General features: G+C 37.7%; 1 protein-coding gene across 2 annotated transcripts in view; it reads left to right on the top strand.

Annotated features, from left to right (window-relative positions):
* The window catches only part of trim54 (tripartite motif containing 54), a 28805-nt gene extending 9490 nt beyond the window's left edge, over positions 1-19315 (top strand). The window contains exons 4-9 of one of the 2 annotated variants that reach the window (XM_069179681.1): positions 344-439; positions 909-1142; positions 3063-3085; positions 4287-4411; positions 5129-5254; positions 14893-19315. In XM_069179681.1, the coding sequence (XP_069035782.1) occupies positions 344-439; positions 909-1142; positions 3063-3085; positions 4287-4411; positions 5129-5254; positions 14893-14906 (618 nt within the window). In that variant the 3' untranslated portion in view covers positions 14907-19315. Of the gene's footprint in view, positions 1-343; positions 440-908; positions 1143-3062; positions 3086-4286; positions 4412-5128 lie in introns of both variants that reach the window. The other variant, XM_069179680.1, reaches the window with a different exon arrangement.
* The last annotated feature ends 668 nt before the right edge of the window (positions 19316-19983 follow it).

Here is a 19983-nt window from a genome sequence, read left to right as displayed (position 1 = left end):
GTGGAACGATTATTGTCAACTATTGTGCCAGTGCTTGTTTCTAAATATTTTTCTAAAACATCTTTTTATATATTTATGTTCTATGCAGGTTGTCAGTGTTCATTTTCGTCAGTCTGAGGTCTTTCCTGAGTAGTAGCCATTAACTGGCTTCTATCTGCATACAAAGTCCTAATGCCCAGCACTAGATTGTCCCACTGAAGTTCTCAAAGTGCTTAATTGCTCTAATTCACTGTAGTAGAGTTAAGTCTGTTCTTTTTCTAGCGTGCTTGGGTTATACGAGCAATGAAAGGTTATACAACAATGAGGACTTGTTGACTTGCTGAAATTGCCACTTCTTTTGCAGACAGAGCTGAGTGATGGGATAGCCATGCTAGTTGCTGGGAATGACAGAGTCCAGGCAATGATTTCTCAGCTGGAGGAGATCTGTCGAACAATTGAGGTAAGCTAGGCAGTAACAAAGGATTTTTCTCTCTGAGAAAAATAAATGGACCTGCAGCAGTACTGTGTATCAGCCATGAAACCTCTGTTCGTCCCTAAAGAAGAAAAGCAGGGTAGTGTTTTTTAGTTAATCTATTGTAAGGAGTCATATTACAGGCTGAGATGAGCTTGTGCCTAGTGTGGCTGAAGTTCACCAGTTCGCACTGCACTGTGTTCAATACAATAATTAGCTAAACAGCCATGAAATCCATTTGGTTCTTGAATAAACAATCTCATATAGTATTGTGCTCCTTTTAAAGATGAGACTGCTTATCACTCCCTTATATCAAAGACCATAAACCTACATAATACAAGTGACCCAGCTACGTCAAAGCACACTGCTGTATTTTAAAGGTTTTCAGGCCCTAATGGGCTCAGGGTGTGTTAGATTGCAAATGGAGACCACTCCTTGGTTTTGTTGGACTTCACAGGACAACAGCCGGAGACAGAAGCAGCACTTGTGTGAGAAGTTCGATTCACTCTACGCCATCCTGGAGGAGAAAAAAAAGGAGTTGGTGCTGTGCATCAGCCGGGAGCAGGACGAGAAACTCGGCCACGTCCGCTCCCTCATCCGACAGCACGGGGATCACCTGGAGGGAGCCTCCAAGCTTGTGGAGACTGCAATCCAGTCCATGGAGGAGCCCCAGATGGCTGTCTTCCTACAGGTGGGCAACATGCGTCTGTCACAAGATGGACACAAGTCATAATTTTGTCAAAAACCTGTGCAAGCCCGTGTGATAAGTTATTGACACAGAAAAAACCTTAAGGCCAGCAAACACTCTGAAACTAGGATGAGTATTGCCATTTTCCTGTAATTCATCCATTTTGTTACTTCTACTTCCGATTCAAGGTCGCAGGGGAACAGGAGCCTATCCCAGTAAGCAAAGGGTGAAAGGTAGGGTACACCCTGTCCGAGACTCCAGTTCATCGCAGGACAGTCACACCAACACAAGCATGTCCACACGCAACGGGGCCAGTTTCCTGTGACTGTGAGGGGAAACTGGAGCACCAATAGCACCAAAATGCATGCAAACATGGGGAGAACATTAAAAGTCCATAAAGATAACACCCCAGGTCCTGAATTGAACCCAGAGCTCCAGCACTGTACCACCATGATGATGTATTTTCCTTTAATTATACTTAATTTTTGTGATGAAATTTTGCTTCCTTTAATCCATTGATGAAATCCTGGCACAATGTTTGACACAGAATTAAATGATATCTCCTTGCCACTGATGACGACAAACGCATCCACTATGAAGTTGAGAGTTTTCATTTCTTTATCAGTAACATCCTTGATTTTTTTTTTTACCATGCAGATATTCAGCTTTTTATTCTGCTTATGTTTAAGTAGGATTTTTTGGGGCCACTTCCCTGGTACTACTGTTTGCAACAGCTTTCTGGAAAGTTCATTCTTAGACAGCCCAAGTGCTGACAAATAATTCTGACAGCCAGCACACTGTAGCTATTCTGTGTTCTTTGTTCTCTACTGCTGCAGTTAAAATCCATTTATAAATTTACTTCCAACACTCAACACCCTCCAAGGAATGAGAACTATGAAAGTTACACAGTTGGTGTTCACTTGCTCACCCAGCCACAGCTCTCTTGGTATTTCTGGATCTCTACCAGCTTTATGGAAATCATTCCCTTCTCACACTCAGTTGTTAAATCTTTAGAACACATTTAACATCAAGGTCTGTTGATGGAGGTGCTTTCTCACAGCTTCCTGTCCCTCCCTTCTGGTCCTGTGTCTTTTCTGTCCTCTTCCTCTTTTTCTGTCAGTGGTCTGGTCACTGTTGAACATTAGTAGATGTTTTGTAGGTGTTTGGCCAGCTGGAACATTTTTTTGGCTGCCTCAAGAGACACAATAGGATGTATTTTATACAAATACGATCACATATATCCATTGTTTTACCTTTTTAGAATTGTGTGCTTGGGAAACTTAAACATTTGTATATTTACAAATATTTTGTATGTTTTAGTGTTCACATCTTTATAAAGTACATGTTTATGTGGTTTGTGTAAGTCAGGTTATGTTTCGTTTTGTAGTAGCTGGGCTTCCAAAATGTGTAATATTGTGGTAAATCGGCTGTGGTTGATAAAAATTATCTAAAACAGGGGTTTCCACTCAACTCTGCTCCAGGAGAGCCCCTATCCTGCAGGTCTTGTGGGCAGTCATAAGTTAAAAAGGTGATTTGATTAGTTAAAAAAATAATTTTAACTAATTAGCAATTTATAGATCATTTAAGACCACATGCTTGATCTATAGCTTACAGGTATAAGCTATTGTTTTAGGGTGATCTATAAAACTAATTGGCTTGGGGCTTCTCAGGATAACTGCTAGCTTTTTTTAAAAAAAAAGCTACCTTAATTTCTGCCTTCTTCCTGAGCTGGTAACATGAGGGAGTATTCTGATACTGCATTAGGTGGTGTGCAATGAAACAGCCCATACATTTATAGTCAGCTATACACGTGTTCAAATGAAATATAGAAAATCTGTAAAAAAAAATATATTCTGTAAAATTGTGTCTTCAACATTAAGTATAAAATTAAGTAAATGTTTTTTGTACGTTTTTCTTCCACAGAGTGCTAAAGAGTTGATTAAAAAGTAAGTAAACATTTCATAGGTGTTTTCTTTTTCCATACTACTACAGTCATAGATCACCTCAGGTTAGCATTCTCTGTTGTCATTTACATTGAATTCCTTCACACCCAAATTTCATTGTGACAGCTTATGCTCAGTTCTTCATATCTCCTCTACTAATCACTGCCTCTGATTTCCCTTTCTATGTGTGTTACTATCATTTTATTGTGTTTTTGGAATGTACTGATGGAATTTGGATTTTAAAATAATATTAACCTGGAACCATCTGTCTGTAAATATGATCCGGTTTCTGCATTCAATTTAAGACTACGTTTTTGACTAGCACATTTTGAAAAATAAATTAAGTGTACTGTTCAGACCAACGGAAAGGATCTAGGATTAGTAAAGGGTTTGTATAGGTGTTTTGCTGGGTCTGGTCAGAACTGAGATGGGAAGCTTCTAAAGAAAAGTCTTGCTGCAGTAAGTGATGTAGGTGGCACTCTTGCCTCTAGATAGAAATTTCCAAACCAATACTCTTGTACTGGGAGAAGGCTCACTGTGCTGCCCTCGGTTATTGAACCAAACTACTTGATCATTTCAAATTCCATTATTCATAAAGTAAGGTGAACTAGGCTAATTTATATTTTGGGCTTGTTCAAACTATCCTACCTTATTTTTCTCCATAATTTAACTGAGGGACATCTCCCACTTCTCCGTCAGAGCTGCTGTGTAGTGAGACTACCACAACACCCAGGTTTGTGTTGCACTTCAGTGGTGGATGAAATGAGGTCTCCCCCCATGTGTAAAAACACCTTGGGGGTGAAAGGCATTATACAGCTGCAAGGAATTACAAATTAAGTTTGCCTACTCAGAAGACCAAGAACACCTCTATGTACAATCTGCAAGCCACTCTAGTTTGATGGGCTAAAAATGTTGATTTTCATTGTTACTGTCCGAAATAACATTTTTTTAGAGAAAGTAAGTCTGTGTTAATAAAATAGATGTGTAGCTGACTGCTTTGTTTGAACTAATTTCTGTTTATTTCATTTCCTAGTTTTTGCTGTAGCTCAACAGTAGAGACAGATAATGCATGACCGTAAAGATCTGATAGAATACCTTCCTGATCTGCAACATGGCAAACCACAGGGAAAGAGTGCTAATCATCTATCTTGATCCTGTATGTTTCATCATTAATCAGTTGACCTCAGCACTGTGACCTTTACAGGATCATTGACACTTCCAAGGCCTCCAACATAGAGCGAACAGACCCAGGGTACGAGAGCATGGACCACTTTATTATCAACACTGACGACATAGCTGACATGCTGAGGACAATAGACTTCCAATCAGGTACCTTCCACTGCCAGATACCATAGGTTTCTTTGTCAAATGCACTGTGTGTAAGTGTTAGCTCATCTCTGCCCTCTTGATTTCTTTCTGGAGTGGCTCAGCCCACACTCTTATAGTCACGGACTCCTCCTCTCTTGTTTAATTCAATTTGCCCTGGAACTTTGCTGTGCCTTTTGACCTAATAACTTTTTTTTACGTTCTTGAAATCAGAAGTACAGTACCCCAGTTTATTATGGTTTATTAGTACCTCGGTTTATTAAGGTTTATGTATAGTTTTAAACTGATAAAATAGCAATTACAGATGTGAATAGGAAAGACAAAAGCCCTATTATTTGTATTTTACAGGCAGGAGTTAACAATAGTAGAGCACAGAAGAATGCTAGCTCACCTAATCACCTAGACTATGGCTTTCACAGTAGACCCCTAGTTATTGGCAAATAGTACCTGGGTTTACCCATGTCAACAGCATTACATCAAATGTCAGCACACCTGCTACAAACATGTTTTTTTCTCAGGATAACTTTGAATCTGTTCCAGTTAAAAGGGATTCTTTTCTTTTGATGCTCAGTCTGGAATAGCACAGAAACTCCATTTACAGTATGTGCAATTGCAGAGCCAAGATGTCAGGGGTAGGGCACACAGAATCCTCTTAGAATGGGCCTAAAGTTTTTGAAGAGTGGACAAGATTGAGATCTGAGAGTTTTCTTGGTGATGCAGTCTCCCAGGGCGAAGACGCCGAGGAGGGCTATGAAGCTGAAGAGGTGGTGGCAACAGAAGATGAGGTGCCACAGCTGAACGCGGAGGGAGAGAGCAGCAGATATGACTCAGGTGGACTCCTTTCAGGTCAGGCTGCAGTCGCCAGATGACAAAAGTAAAACAAGAACCTACTCTTAAACCATGTCTGCAGCCGAATGTTTCATGGTCATTTGTAAGCACACATTAGTTGCTCCAGATGTTTAAAAAACTAAAAAATGAAAAAGAACAGCTTGACACTGATTTTAATGGTGAGCAATGTAATTTTCCAGATTATCGCCCTGCCAATGACCTGCTTTGTTCCTCCTTTCCCATTGCTTTGTGTGGAATGTTTGAAACTACTATTATTAATATCGTCATGTGAACAATTTTACGCGACTCGTCACTTATCAAGCCCATGAGTACCGGCAATAAAGATGAAAAAAATGTATTAAATTTCATTAATGATTACAGGGAGTGCATTTTATTTTTCCTTTAACCTAACAAAACCTCACTGAGGTCAGTCCATCTGCTTTTGCATAATTGTTCGGACTATTCAGTTAACATAATAGCCACTCAGCTTTCTACTGACAGCTTGCTGTCCTCACTAAAAGCTTCTCCATATCTCACACTATCTGCTGCTATATATAGTTTTTGCTGACTTAAGAAAACTCAGCAGCAATGACATACGGCTTCAAATCAGGTGTTCTTCATTTCATGTGCTGAAGATGAAATTTCCTTTTCCCCAGCAGACTAATTCAAGGAAAATGACCATGACATTTTAGCCTGGTTGTTATCAGTTCTTTATACCATATTCCTCCCAAGGTTTTCAGAAGGCAGAGAACTTTGCTAATAACATCACTTTGTCGCTGACTAATGACAGGGATCTATACATTTCAAAAGAAGGCTCAGGTCATAGGGACTGAAAAAAATGCTTCTTTTAATGTTGGGTAATATTCATCTTTCACAGAGGAGTCACTAATAAAAAATTATTTCTACAGTTTGATATATGACACCCATATGCAAAACAATGAAAAGATACTTGTGAGAATCTGAAACCTATATTTTCTTCATCTTGTGGAATAACATTTGGAAATAAACATACTTTCCTAAGCTCACAGCCACTGTAATACTTAGTATTGACGGACACAATGTGCAATATTAAAAAAACAAACAACAAAATGTTTTGGCTTTATGCAAAGCCAAAATTTTATATAACACCTTTCTTTTTTTTCAGTCAAAAAAAGATACTAAAATCAACATTTATTTTTTTAACTCTGCCTATCAATAGCCTTGATCAAACTATTAGACATTTGTAGTAGATGCTGAGAATTTACTAAGAAACTTTCATTGGTCAACATAATTTCAAAATATTTGGTTTTAAACAAAGCTTAATATTAGATATACAGTTAGAATTGAGAGGAGGTACATCAATGTCAGGTTAAGATTATAAACAGTTCTGGATATTATTCACTCCATAATGTCTGATAATTTGGTTATCATAGTAAATGAGAATGTTCTCAAATGATTTATCAGGATAAATAATTAAAAAGTACCATGACTGACTTTGAGAAGGGCTGTTTCACTACTACAGTATTTAGAAGTCTAAACTCAAACTGAAAACATACAAAGTTTATTGTAGGATGATTGTTTAATTATTACAATGACCCAAAGTTTTTGTGAAGGTTTTCCTAAACTTTTGGTGAAGATTTGACTTAGTTTAAGAACATTTGAACATTTGAGGTTTGAGGTAGAACAACATATAAGTACTTGGGTTTTCCTTTTCTAGGGTTAGAATGTTTAGGCACTGGTGTAACAGTAATTTGAAATGCAGCAAATAGTTAAGTAATCGAAGACACATTGATCATTTTTGTTCAAGAGGAGAGGAACTAGATCTAAGCTAAGACAGGATATATTTTAGAATCCTAAATGTGAAAAAAACAGTGTGTCTTATATGAGGTGTCTGAGGATGCCAAACTTAGGTTGAGCCCATTCTAGGATATTGCATATGTTACACTGAAGATTCTATATTAATGAATGAACTGCATATGAAATACTAATAATCCAGATGAACAGCTGACTCTAGTTTGCAGACCCCCACACACACACACACATTTCCCTCCCTCTTTTAACCCTTTTTTGTGCTATTGACCAAATCAATTATAATGCTATCTTATATTAAAAATTCAACCACATATATATATGAAGGAAAAGGTGGAGATCATGGTAGATTTGAATTTTCCTCACATATCGGGGAAAAAAAATCACACATCAGGAAAAATCATCAGGGAAAACTCCATCTGAAACTGAAGTGGTTGTCCTGGCTCACACTAAGTTTTATTCTTACTACGTTCTTAGTTCTTACTACTGTATGTTAGAACACATATTAGAAGGAATAAATGTGTTGATTAAGTTTTTTCAAAGAATTTAAAGTAGAGGTGAGCCCTAAGGAAGCATTAGAGAACTGTAGTTTGCCATTTGGGGATTATGATGTGATGTATATTTTACATTATTTACATTATTATAAAAGCTGACTATGGGGGATTGAAAGAGCTTAAGAGAAACAGGATTTTAAATCAATAGAGAATGAAATAAAATGCTTAGAAATAGATTATTTCCAACGGGAAGGAAAACACTAGAAACAAAGTGGCCCAAGTGGTTTAATAAGTCAAGAAAAATGCACAGATCAAGCACATTATAAAGGATAAGAAAGGAATAGTGTGAAAAAATAGTTCAGAGCATACCAAACACAACTAAAAAGGAATATTAGAAAGATGAGGAAAGATCATTTGCAATAGAGGCTTGAATAAGTGTTTATAATCTTAGAACAACAAAAGAACAGTAAGGGACTAAGTGTTAAAAGTTAATAATGGGAAAGCTTTAGACAATGAAAGGGAAACGGCTGACATATTCAGTGAAGCTCACTCAGGTTTTCAACAAGGGAGAATTTGGCAACATGCCTCATGCTGAGGAAAGAAAGTTCAATGTTAATATTGTTTAATATAGAACAGGCAGAGGTGTTTAAGATACTAGAAGCACTTAAGATAAATATCCTGGCCTAATGATATTCTACCAATTATACTTAAGGCAGCATTATAAAGTAATGGTAAAAAAAAACCCTTTCAAATTTAATTCGGGACAGGGGTAAAAACTATTAAGTAGAAAATTGTTAATCTAGCATGAACCAATAAAAAGGGAGACAAAAACAAACCTAGTAATTATAGGCCAATAAGTCTCCCCAAGTCATTCTATTGTGTGTAAAGTCATGGAAACATTAAACATAACTGAAATAGAGGGCCACGTGAAAGTTCTGTAGGATCATTTTATTTAAGATATGTAGAAAAGGATGGTTTCACTTAACTGAATTAAACATCTTTGTTGAAGCAAAAGCCAAATGAAATGGTATAGTTACTAAGTAGAAAATGTAAATGTCTCACAAAAAATTAATTCTTAAATTGCAGGCAGTAGGTACTCAATAACTTGTATGTCTATAGATTGACAACTAATGTTTTGAAAAAGTATGGAACAGAGGTGAATATTTAACCTGAAGTGACATAATGAATATACCACAGGGATCTATATAAGGACTACTACTAATCTGATATAATAATCCCAGGGTGTTTTTCGAAAAAAGTGGGGGTGTTACCCTGGCGTCCTGCCCAACTTTCCCATTGGCCCTTACCAATCATCGCCTTCTAATAATCCCCATCTGTGAATTGGCTTCATTACTCTGTTCTCCTCCCCACTGATAGATGGTGTGGGTTGAGCGTACTGGTGCACTGTGGCTGCTGTCGCATCATCCAGGTGGATGCTGCACATTGGTGGTGGTGGAGGGGAGCCCCCATTACCTGTTAAACTAATCTGAGTTTATATAGTTTATAACTAATCACACCTGAAAAAGGCTCCACGCCCTGAAACATTGTGTTTTCTTTCTTCATTTTTTCAGCATGGAATAAACCTATTACTTGTTCCTTTGCATCTTAGTTTATATCAATCATCTACCTCCAGGCCTCTGATCCATGGCTTTACAGTACTTTGGTGTAAACATCTCCTTTATTACTGTACTAATCCTTCTCATCATAAATAATAAAGTAGTTGGCTTTAGAAAATTGGCTTAGAAGGGAATGCAAAACAACCGTAGCCCTGATACTATTCGTGTAATGTTCTGTACTAGACACATTTGAAAACATCAAAATATAAGAATTATTAAACATTGTAGAAGTTGTAAACAAAGAGAAATTATATGCAGGTAGCAAAAATATGGACTCTGCATGGAAATCTCAGAGTCTTGGTACAGGTAAGGGCTCATTGATAACAGGAAAAAAATACAAGATTTACTGTAGGTCTACTTAGGATTGTATACTAAAGGCAAGTGCCCACATTTTAGTTTGATTAATTCTGAGGCTGTATTCTTCATGAAGCATTAACATTAACAAGAATCCAAGTATACAGGAGTATAAAATTAAGAGATGCATACCAGCATTTGACTGACATTTTTTATACATTTTCATTTTGCAAACAAGGAATATCTGTAGTCCAACAAGGGATGTCTTTATGCTGCTTAAATCGGCCTATGTATCTGACAATTGTTTTGATAAATACATTATACATATATTGCTATGTACTGGAATACACATTCATATTCCTAATCTTAAACCGTAAGGTGGTTGAAGTGGTAGACTGCTGATTAAGACTTAGACGTTAAGCATTGATTAATTACTACAGTATATACTGTAGGGACACCTCCGTTTACTAGGTCAAAGAATATAATGCATCTGTCTTCTGTTACTCAGTCTGCTTTCTAATAAATAGGTTGGAACTATTGAACCTGACAACTAATATCCTTATTTAATGTACAGTGGAAACAACAGTTTTGCAAGGTACATTTGTTCCTTAATATTGTAATATTTAAACTTCTGAAGTTCTGTATTAATGTGTTTTCCATGAAGGACACAGAACATAATAAATGTCATTATGCAGTATGTTACATGAATGGATACCAGATAGATACCGGTGCATAACTAAAAATAAGTAGAACAATATTTACTCAAAAGACACTTCAGTTTAGCAGCAATTCCTACTGACACTCTCTGATGAAATTGTTTGACGTTCTCAATGGCACGTATTTGCCCTTGTTCTTTCATTTGACCAACACAGCAAAAACAAATAAAATTACAGGGAAAATAAGACTACTCTGTCATCCGAAATGCAGTATGATCCAGTGGAAAGTTTTAAAGTTGTAAAAATTGTTCAGAAAATTGATGAAAGTCTTTCTGCCTCATACAGGTAAAAAGTGACTAACAAAACTTTACCACTAAAAAACAGCTGAGGAAATTTGTTTTTCATCGGGCTCCTGCATAGCAAACATTTCCTAGCATTATTTCCTGTGTCGAACAGTATGCGTAACATGGTTAAATATGAGCCAGGAGCCATATCACCCTGCAGCTCATAACTGGCATACCACTGAAGCTCAACAGGTGTGAGCCTGGTCAGTACCTGGATGGGAGACCTCCTGAGAAAAAGGTTGCTGCTGGAAGTGGTGTTAGTGGGGCCAGCAGGGGGCGCTCACCCTGCGGTCTGTGTGGGTCCTAGTATAGTGTCCCAGTATAGTGAAGGCGACACTACTGTAAAAGGTGCTGTCCTTCATATGAGACATAAAACCAAGGTCCTGACTTGCTTAGGTTATTAAAAACCAGGGTGCTGCTTAAAAAAGAGTAGGGGTGTTACCCCCAGTATCCTGGCCAAATTTCCCATTGGCCTTTATCAGTCATGGCCTCCTTATTATCCCCCATCTCTGAATTGGCTGCATCACTCTGTTCTCCTCCCCAGTGATAGCTAGTGTGTGGTGAGCAGCTGGCGCACTATGGCTGCCGTCACATCATCCAGGTGGGGCTGCACATTGGTGGAGGGGAGTCCCCTTCACCTGTAAAGCACTTTGAGTGGAGTGTCCAGAAAAGTGGTCTATAAGTGTAAGAAATTATTATTACAAAGTAGGTTTTCCTGACTGAAAGGTAATTTTTCTACTTTTATTTCCACCCTTATTAGTAAGTTGTACCACTCGTAACTGCAAACAGAAAACCTACAGTTTATATATCTAAGGTAAACACAGAGCACAAAACGGCTGTGCTGAGCCCAGTGAACTCCCCAAAAAGCAAGAACAGACTTTTGTCTCTCACTAGTTTGAAATATCCTCTCTCTGCGTGACAGTTGTAATAGCTGAGATATAGATCCCCATACTCTTTAGCCCCCTGTCTAGAACAGCGTTTGTTCTTTCACCAAAGGTCAGCAGCCACTGTGAATTAAGGCACCGGCAGGTAGCCTTTAACAGTGCCCTCAGCTCTTTCATTTCCTATATAAAACAGTCCAAATGCAATGTCCCCCTGAATAAATATCAAGAGCCACATGAATGATCAATCCTGCTTCCTCACACTCTCAGATTCCTGGGACCCAAGGGACCCTTTCTTTGTCGGAGACAGAACCTCTGTAAATTCTGATTTATAGTCTGTTTATCCTTCTCTGAAATTTGGGATGTGTTACTGGAACTATTTGTTAACGTTGCTTTCTTACAATGTTCTCTGGCTTTGGAATCATAAAATGACTCGGACAGTCAGAGAACATGCTCTACAAAGGCTCTGACTGGTTCTTGGCTTTCTGTTACCTTTTGATTGATTGAAATGGGTCCACATAAGAGTCAAGTGACAAAGCCGTGACTGAATTTTACTGTTGGAGAATTCTTGTAAATTTAAATAAATCCTCCATTAAAATGTTCTGGAAGAACATGCTTGTGAAATTCTATGTAAGCATACCATGAATCCGGGGAAGGTAATTACTGTTAATTACATAAGGGTAAAATTTTCTCTTCTAATACATGAGGGAACACATGAGGGCCCATGAATTAATGACTGAAACAAACTTTAAGACAATCATTTTGGACAAAACCCATTAGCTGTCACTTGCACAATAGTATTTTGATATTTAGTGATGTGACGGGTTCAGATATACAGTATAGCTTTTCCATTTCCTCAACTGAACTCAGTCAATAATTAATTTTGGTATTGACACAAAGTGGAAACAGCACCTTTAATTTCTTAACACCATGAAAGTACAGATCAAAAAGAATGACAAAAACATGGTAAGGCTCAGAATTGGGGACTTCCATAAATTCAGCAGGAAGATGTAAACTTTTCAATATGTTATGCCTCTTCAGATTTATGCAGCATGAAGAGTGTGTTCACTAACTTAATGGACAAAATACAATTAAAGACATCTTGATTTTTTTTTGTGTCCTAATTCTGATTACCCCAAGCGTGAATTAAAACGCAAATATATATTTAATTATGCTTTACAAAAGTATTCAGACCAATGCACAGTTTTTTTATATTTTGTTGCTTTAAAACTTGCAGTAGTGACACTTTGAAGTAGTAAATAATATTTGACTTTTTTTTTGTATACAAACTACTCCTCAACACATTTATCCATCCATTTTCTACTTGCTTCTTCCGATTCAGGATCACAAGCGAGCTGGAGCCTATCCTGGCAAGTAGGCCAGTGTACCCTTGGATGGGACACCAGTCCAGAGAGGTGCACATCCTCGCACCTAGGGCCAGTTTTCCCAGAATTCAATTAACCTTCCAGTTTGTCTTTAGACTGTGGAAGGAAATACACATGAACCTGGGAAGAACATGCAAACTCCATTCAGGTGAACACACCAGGTCCAGAATTGAACCCAGGGCCCCAGCACTGTGAGAGCCACCAACGCTAAGTACTGCATCACTGTGCCAGGCACCTACTCAACACTTTCAAAACAAGAAACAAAAAGGCAAATAAAAACTTGGTATAGAAATAGAAAGGTCAAGTTTGCTTAAGTACAGTATTCAAACCCTTTGCTGTGACAAACCCAAATTAATTTAGGTTCACAAAATTATCCTAATGAGCCACACAATTATTTTCAATCAGAAATGTTCACATAATTTCACAATAAATACACCTGCCCAGCAGGGTCCCTCAGTCAGGTAATGAATTTCAAGCAAAGATTCAGTTCTGAATACTGAGGGTTTTTCAAATCAATTCAGAGGTAAAGTTGTATAAAAGCACAAATTAGGAGATTGGTATAAAAATACAAAATAAAAATCCATTAAGTAACCCTTTGAGCAATGCAATCTCAATCTTTAAGAATTGTGATGAGTATCATACCACAAGGACTTTACCTAGATCAGGCTGTCCATCTTAACTGAGCAAGTGTGCAAGGAGGAAACTGTTAAGGGATGAAACTGTGAAGTGACTTTGAAGGAGCTACTATATAGAGTTCAATGTCTGAGATGGTCAAAACTGTCAGTGAATCAACAATATTCCAGTCACTCCACGAAGTTGGCTTTTATGGCAGAATGGAATGGCCACTGCAAATGGTTCAATGGGTTTTGTAGGCAGACAAGATACATTTGGGACTTACGGGTTTGGATGCAGTGTTACATCTGACACAAACCCAACACCATCCCCACTGTCAAGCAGGGTGCAGGCAGCAATAAGGTATTGCTCTGCTATTCAATCAGAAGGGAATGGAAAGCTTATCAAGATTGATGGGAACATAGAGCACAATACTTGCAAATTGTGCAAAAGTGTGCTTCAAACCCGAAGCTGGGACAAAAAACGTACCTTTCAGGACAATCACCCAAAGTACAATGCCAAAGCTACATTAGAGTGGATAAAGAATGAAAAGGCGAACAACATTGAGTGGCCAGAGATTCCATGGGAAGACTTGAAAGCTGATGTCCACAAGCGGTGCAAAATCAGCCTCAAGGATCGTGAGTACAGTTAATCAGCCAAGCAGAAAGGACCAAAATTGCCCAAAAAACGCAAAATGATTCAATTGCTTCCAAAAGGGTTTCTAGCAAATACTGAATTCGCCTTAGTTTGTGCAGTAAATTTACTATTAAATATTACCCTTAAAAGTCTTGAGCATTTAGTAAATATACTGCATGCACTAAATTACCCTTTTCTATGTCAGGTCATGTGTTAACTGCCTAGCCCATATAACACAGTTATACCCTTTTCTACATCAAGGAAGATATTTAAAAACCATCACTACAAAGGGTGCTCCACACCTGTTGTCTTTGTTCATTGAGCCTATTGAAAAATTGAATCCAGAAAAAACACAAACAATATTTAAGATCCATCCATCCAATTACTAACTGCATTATCCAATGCAAGGTTGCCTGGGAGCCAGAGTCTATCCCAGCAAGCAACAGGCAATAAGCACAAACTTACTGTACATCAGGGCCAGTTTTTCCAGAAGACAATTAACTTACCAGTATGACTTTGGAAATTGGAGCACTCAACAGAAACCCCCATGAGAATGGGGAGAATATACTATGCCCACACAGATAGCACCACAGGAACTGAAACTAGGATCTCAGTGCTGTGAAGCGATAATGCCAACAACTGCACCACTGTACTGCCCCTAAAAGTTCATATATAAAATTATATTTAATAATTAATAAAGCCAAGATTTAGAATTTAGAAGCCTTTTTATTTCTGTTTACAGTAAATCATGTTTTCGGTTTATTCGCTTATTACTGTTGGATGTTTTTTAAAACAATGAGTTGTATTCTGCCACCTATTAAATTTTATATTTAAGTTTCTTAGAAACACCATCATTCTCATATTTATAGAATTTTCCTAAATAGGGGAAGATAAGAAAAGCTTTGAAGGGACCAAAGGTTCAAAAACATAATGTCATATTGTTTTTACAGGCCCTTTCCAGTGAGGACAGAAGGTAGAACAAAGAGGAATCTTAAGTATCTCACTGAGTTCAAGCCCCTTAAACATGCTTAAAGGACAATGGGTTACATATGGATTACATCTATTACCTCCTCACTTGTTACATGGGATTCAAGAAGATGCTGCTAGTGAGCAAGGAATGAACATACATGAAATCAAATGTAGTGTATTTCTATTGCAGAATAAAAAAGTAAAATGGGATAGGATGGGAACTTTCACGTACTTTCTATGAAGCATGTACAGTAATTTAGTCTAGCGCATTATGTCTCAATTTGCAAACCCTGTACTCTAAGACATTACACAGTTCTTCTGCATCCAGATCTTAAATTATTTAATTCCCGATTAACAGGATCAAAGAATCAACTTAGGAGCTGGATATATCAAAGTCCGGCAATGTACAGTAGCAGACATGAAGGTCCAATCTGAGTATCCTCAATCTGGTGCATTTGAAGTTTTATTTCTAATATTGGTCAAGTAAGATGCCCAGTGTCATATTTTTCACCCTTTTCATATGCAATTGTCCAAATATTGAAGAAACATATTTTTTTCATATTACTATCTAATCAAATTGCTTTTAAACAATAATTTATCATTTATAAATACAAATAACTGCTTTGGTCATGGTATATGGGGGATCCAGCCCCTATTTTATTAAATAAATTCTGCATTTACTCATGGAAAAAAGAAATGCAATATTTTCTGGAATGAGAATACTATAGTTATAGCTTGTGTACTTTCACAAAAAGTTGTCAATTTGTTTTAAGCCCTCTGACCAGCAATACAGCTTGTGCAGTGAGGCATTGCAACTTGCCAATCACACGAAAGCTCATTAGGTGCACTTTTACCCAACGAACTAACCCAAGGTGGAACAATGCCTGATCAGGTTACCTTTAAAAAGGGCTTAATTCAAGGCTTAGGTCACTGCAAGAAAAAAGGCCACTCTTAGTCATTTTTCTGTGCATTCCATAATGCCTCGAATGTCACCAGAAGCAAGGGAGAGGGCCATTGGCATGCTGGGGGCAGGCATGTCATGTGGCATCATTGCCAGGCACTATGGAGTAAGCCGCTCCAATGTGCCCCAAGAGAAGGCTTCAGCAGACCGGCAGGACAGATGACCATCCAAGATCCCTCAAGTGACCACACCAGAGCAGGACCGACACATCAGACTGGTCCATCTGAGAGATTATTTCAGATCTGCCACCCATACTGCTGCTGAAACTGCCGGCAGACACAATGCCCGCATCAGTGACAGGACAGTAAGGCTCCATGCTGCTGGCCTTAGAGCAAGGCGACCTGTCAGAGGCCATCTGCTCACACCTCCTAGACGTGACACCCGACTGGCTTTGGCCAGACAGAGGCTATGATGGACTCGTCAGCAGTGGCAACAGGTCCTCTTCAGGATGAGTCACTCTTCAGCCTGTTCCATGCAGACGGGAGGGCCAGAGGAGGTGTTGTGTTTCTTTTTTCCATCAGTATATATGTAAACATACTATGTAAAGCTTCTTTCAAAAGAAGAAGAAACAAAACTATTGCTCTTAGCTAAATGGCACAGGGAAAAGCTATGTACTTATTAATACATAGAATGCTTTGTGTTATCATTATATGTTGCTATATATGTTATATATGCATGCTATATGATGTGATTAATTAAAGACATTCTTTGTGTCAAATAACAACAGCTGTAAAATTAGTCATGCAGTTAATAGCTCATCTTGTAAGTCTGACATTAACAATAGCTGGAGCTTTACAGCTTGGGGAGTTGGATATTTAATAAATGACATCAGACACTCTGAATGACGGATGGGCAGTCAGTGACACAGTATAGTGAATCATCCAGTATGATCTTAACCAGCATGAAGAAAACGCACTTCACTAACACTGCATTCCTTTTGAAGTTTTGTGGGCTCATTTCTTTTTATATGATAGCAAATTATAAGAAGACTGATTTCAATTTAGCTCTGATGGAATGGTCTCTAGTTAATTGTGTGTAGTCCGGGAGGAGAATCAATACCTCCCTGAAATTGTGATTTTCTCATTAATGACCATGGGTAGAGATTTTTTAATGCACTTCGTTTCTTGAACATGGTATTTCCTCTTGAATTATTCCAAAATTCAAGGAATGAATAATGTCATTCCTTCAGAAAAAGAGATAGGTTAAGAGAAATGTGCAATTGGACTTTGTATTGTATGTGATTGTAAAGAAGGCTGAGGTTTCCTGAGAATTGTAAGTCTTTTTGGTTGATGTATCCATTCAAATTTAAAAAGGACACTGAAAAAAGATTACAAGTTGCTTCAAATTGATCAGTGTGAGTATTACAGGTAGGTTCAGAGGCAGTGAGGTATTAGTGTTAGTATAAAACCCAGAAATGAGGTGTATTGTTAATGATTCCTGTCAATTGTTAATTCTATTTTGTGATTTGGATGAACACTGTGCTCACATTGCTGTTTTACTGTTTAGAGTATTTTAAGGACTTTAGGAATCAAGTTTAAACTATAGAAAAAACAATAGACACTAATATACACCGAGATGCATTGGAACACAACAAATGGTACTGGTCACATTTTAACCCTTTATTTTTATTGACAAACCTCTGTTGCCTTGATTTGTGCTGTTATAGCATGCTCAGATGTCAGATTTGAAAGTGCTGTTTTTATCTGCTTTAATAATGCATGTCATACTCTTCCCAAGGGAAAGGTGAAGAAACTATATCTGCATCAAAAATATGATCTAAGGTACAGTACATATCAATCAATTTTAAAGTGAAATGCAAAATCCATCAAGATAGGACACATCAATGTCATTTAAAACATATACCTAGACAAATAATAGCAAAAAACCTTTTCATGATACTTGTAAATGATCTTGCTTTAAACACCTATTTTGAAATGGAACCCACAACCACCCCAACTTATAGTGCTGATCCCCCAGGATCTGATGAGTCTATTGAAATTGGTTCAGCAGAGATGCGTAAGCAGTTTAGAAAAATTAACATGAGAAAGAGTGCAGGTCCAGGTAATCAGCTGTGAGATATTTTAGTTTGCTTTTTCAAATGTCCTTAAATTTACCAATCAGCCCTTCTCTGTGGAAGAAATCCATCATCATCTCTATTAAAAAAACAGCCAGGCCAACTGAGCTTAACAGCTACAGGCCAGTTGCTCTTATGTCTCTCCCAATGAAAAGTCTGGAGAGAATTTTAAAGCAATACATTACAAAGAACACACAGGACCTCACTGACCCCTTGCAGCTTCTATATAGTGTGGAGGGGAGTAGATGATGCAATACTCATATTGTTAAATCTGGTCTATCAGCATTTTGATCAAGCAAGGTCATTTGTAAGGATATTATTTGTTGACTTTTCCTCTATACAATATAACCATTACTGCTTGCACAGAAACTCTCTGAGAACTTCAAGCTGAACAGCAACGTTTTAAGATGGGTCCTAAACCTTTTAACAAATAGGACTCAAGTTCAAATTGTATTGGTTATCTGACATTCACTATACGTTCACTAGATCAACACAGATCTATGTTTTCATACTGTATATTACAGTATGAACACTGATGATTGCTAAAGAAAACACACAAATAGACATCTCATTAAGTTTTCTGATGACACAGCCCTGGTCAGCTTATTAAGTGATGCAGATAACAATCATGGACCCATTCTAAATGCTTTTACTAAATGGTCTGATGAGTGCTCTTTGCAGTTAAATGTTTTAAAAACAAAGGAGCTGGTCCTTGATTATAGGAAAAAGGCAACGTGCTGTAATTAATGGTCATACTGTAGAAATTGACAATGACTACATATTATATGGGACTGGTCATTGACCAGTTGAGTTGGAACAAATGCTGTGAGCCGATTTTTTTAAAAAAAGGACAAAAGAGACTCCTTTTTTCTAAGGAAACTGAGCTATTTCAAGGTAGATAGTACCATCCTAACACTTTTCTACAAGTCTTTTATTGAAAGTGTCTTAATATACTGTCTCAGTTCCTAGTTTGATAACGTCAATACCCTTGATTGTAATAGGCTGGGGAAATCAGTCAAATTAATTGGAGCAAATCAAATCACCTTAAATATTCTCTACAAACAGAGGGGTCAAAGAAAGCAATTTGTATTATGGATTCTGTCTGTCATACCCACCACTGTGAGTTCACACTTCTCCTGTCTGGGAGATGCCTCTGTGTCTCCAGGTGTAATACTAATAGACACAGGGAATGTTTCATCCTCACTGGAATATTTATTTCAAGCAATTTATTGTAACCATATTCTCCCTTATCTTGCTGTTACACTTTTGCATTGACTTCTTGGTTTGTCTGACATTGTCTTGCTTTGTTGGAAGTGCAGTGTAAAACGAATTTCCCCAATTGGGACAATAAAGCTTGAATTGAATCAAATCGAATCGATGGGTTTTTTATCAAGCCCCACTAGTTAATGTGATAAAAATAAGGTTGAAAAAAATGATACTGGCTGAATTCATTCTGTAATGCTTTTATTTTGTTTGACTTAAAAAGTCAGCCCCAATAAGGTTTAAGAACAGCCACTGACTAAATTTTAAATCTCCTTAGACAATGCAGAAATATCAGGGTTTGAAAAAAATGTTGTGTAATGTCAGTAACTGCCACTCCAGTATATCAAATACTAGCAATGGACACATCCTCCACAGGACGCCAATATGCTGTACTTCATTGCAGGGCACATACAGACACAAAAACGCACTCACACCAAATCCAATTTTACCAGAAGCTAATTAAACAACCATTGTGTCCTTGGACAGTTGGAGGAAACCAGAGCATTCACTGAAACCCCCATGAACATAGAGAAAACATACAAACTCCCTGCAGAGAGCACACCAGGTCCAGATTCAAACCCAGGGCACCAGCACTGCACCACAATGCCAAAGTGTCAAAAATATCTCTCATAAAATTACTCCCTCTGACATCAACTACTGAATTATAATTTATAACTTAGCTCTTTGAATTTGTTCCATTACGATTCCCTTAAACCATTAATTGGCCTTAGTTGAGGAAAAGCTCTGGTGCTGGATGTACAGTGACACAGCTAC

The sequence above is a fragment of the Lepisosteus oculatus genome, chromosome 2 (genome assembly GCF_040954835.1).
Source record: "Lepisosteus oculatus isolate fLepOcu1 chromosome 2, fLepOcu1.hap2, whole genome shotgun sequence".
In the NCBI taxonomy this organism is placed as follows: Eukaryota; Metazoa; Chordata; class Actinopteri; order Semionotiformes; family Lepisosteidae; genus Lepisosteus; species Lepisosteus oculatus.
This window is presented reverse-complemented; position numbering and strand designations above follow the sequence as displayed.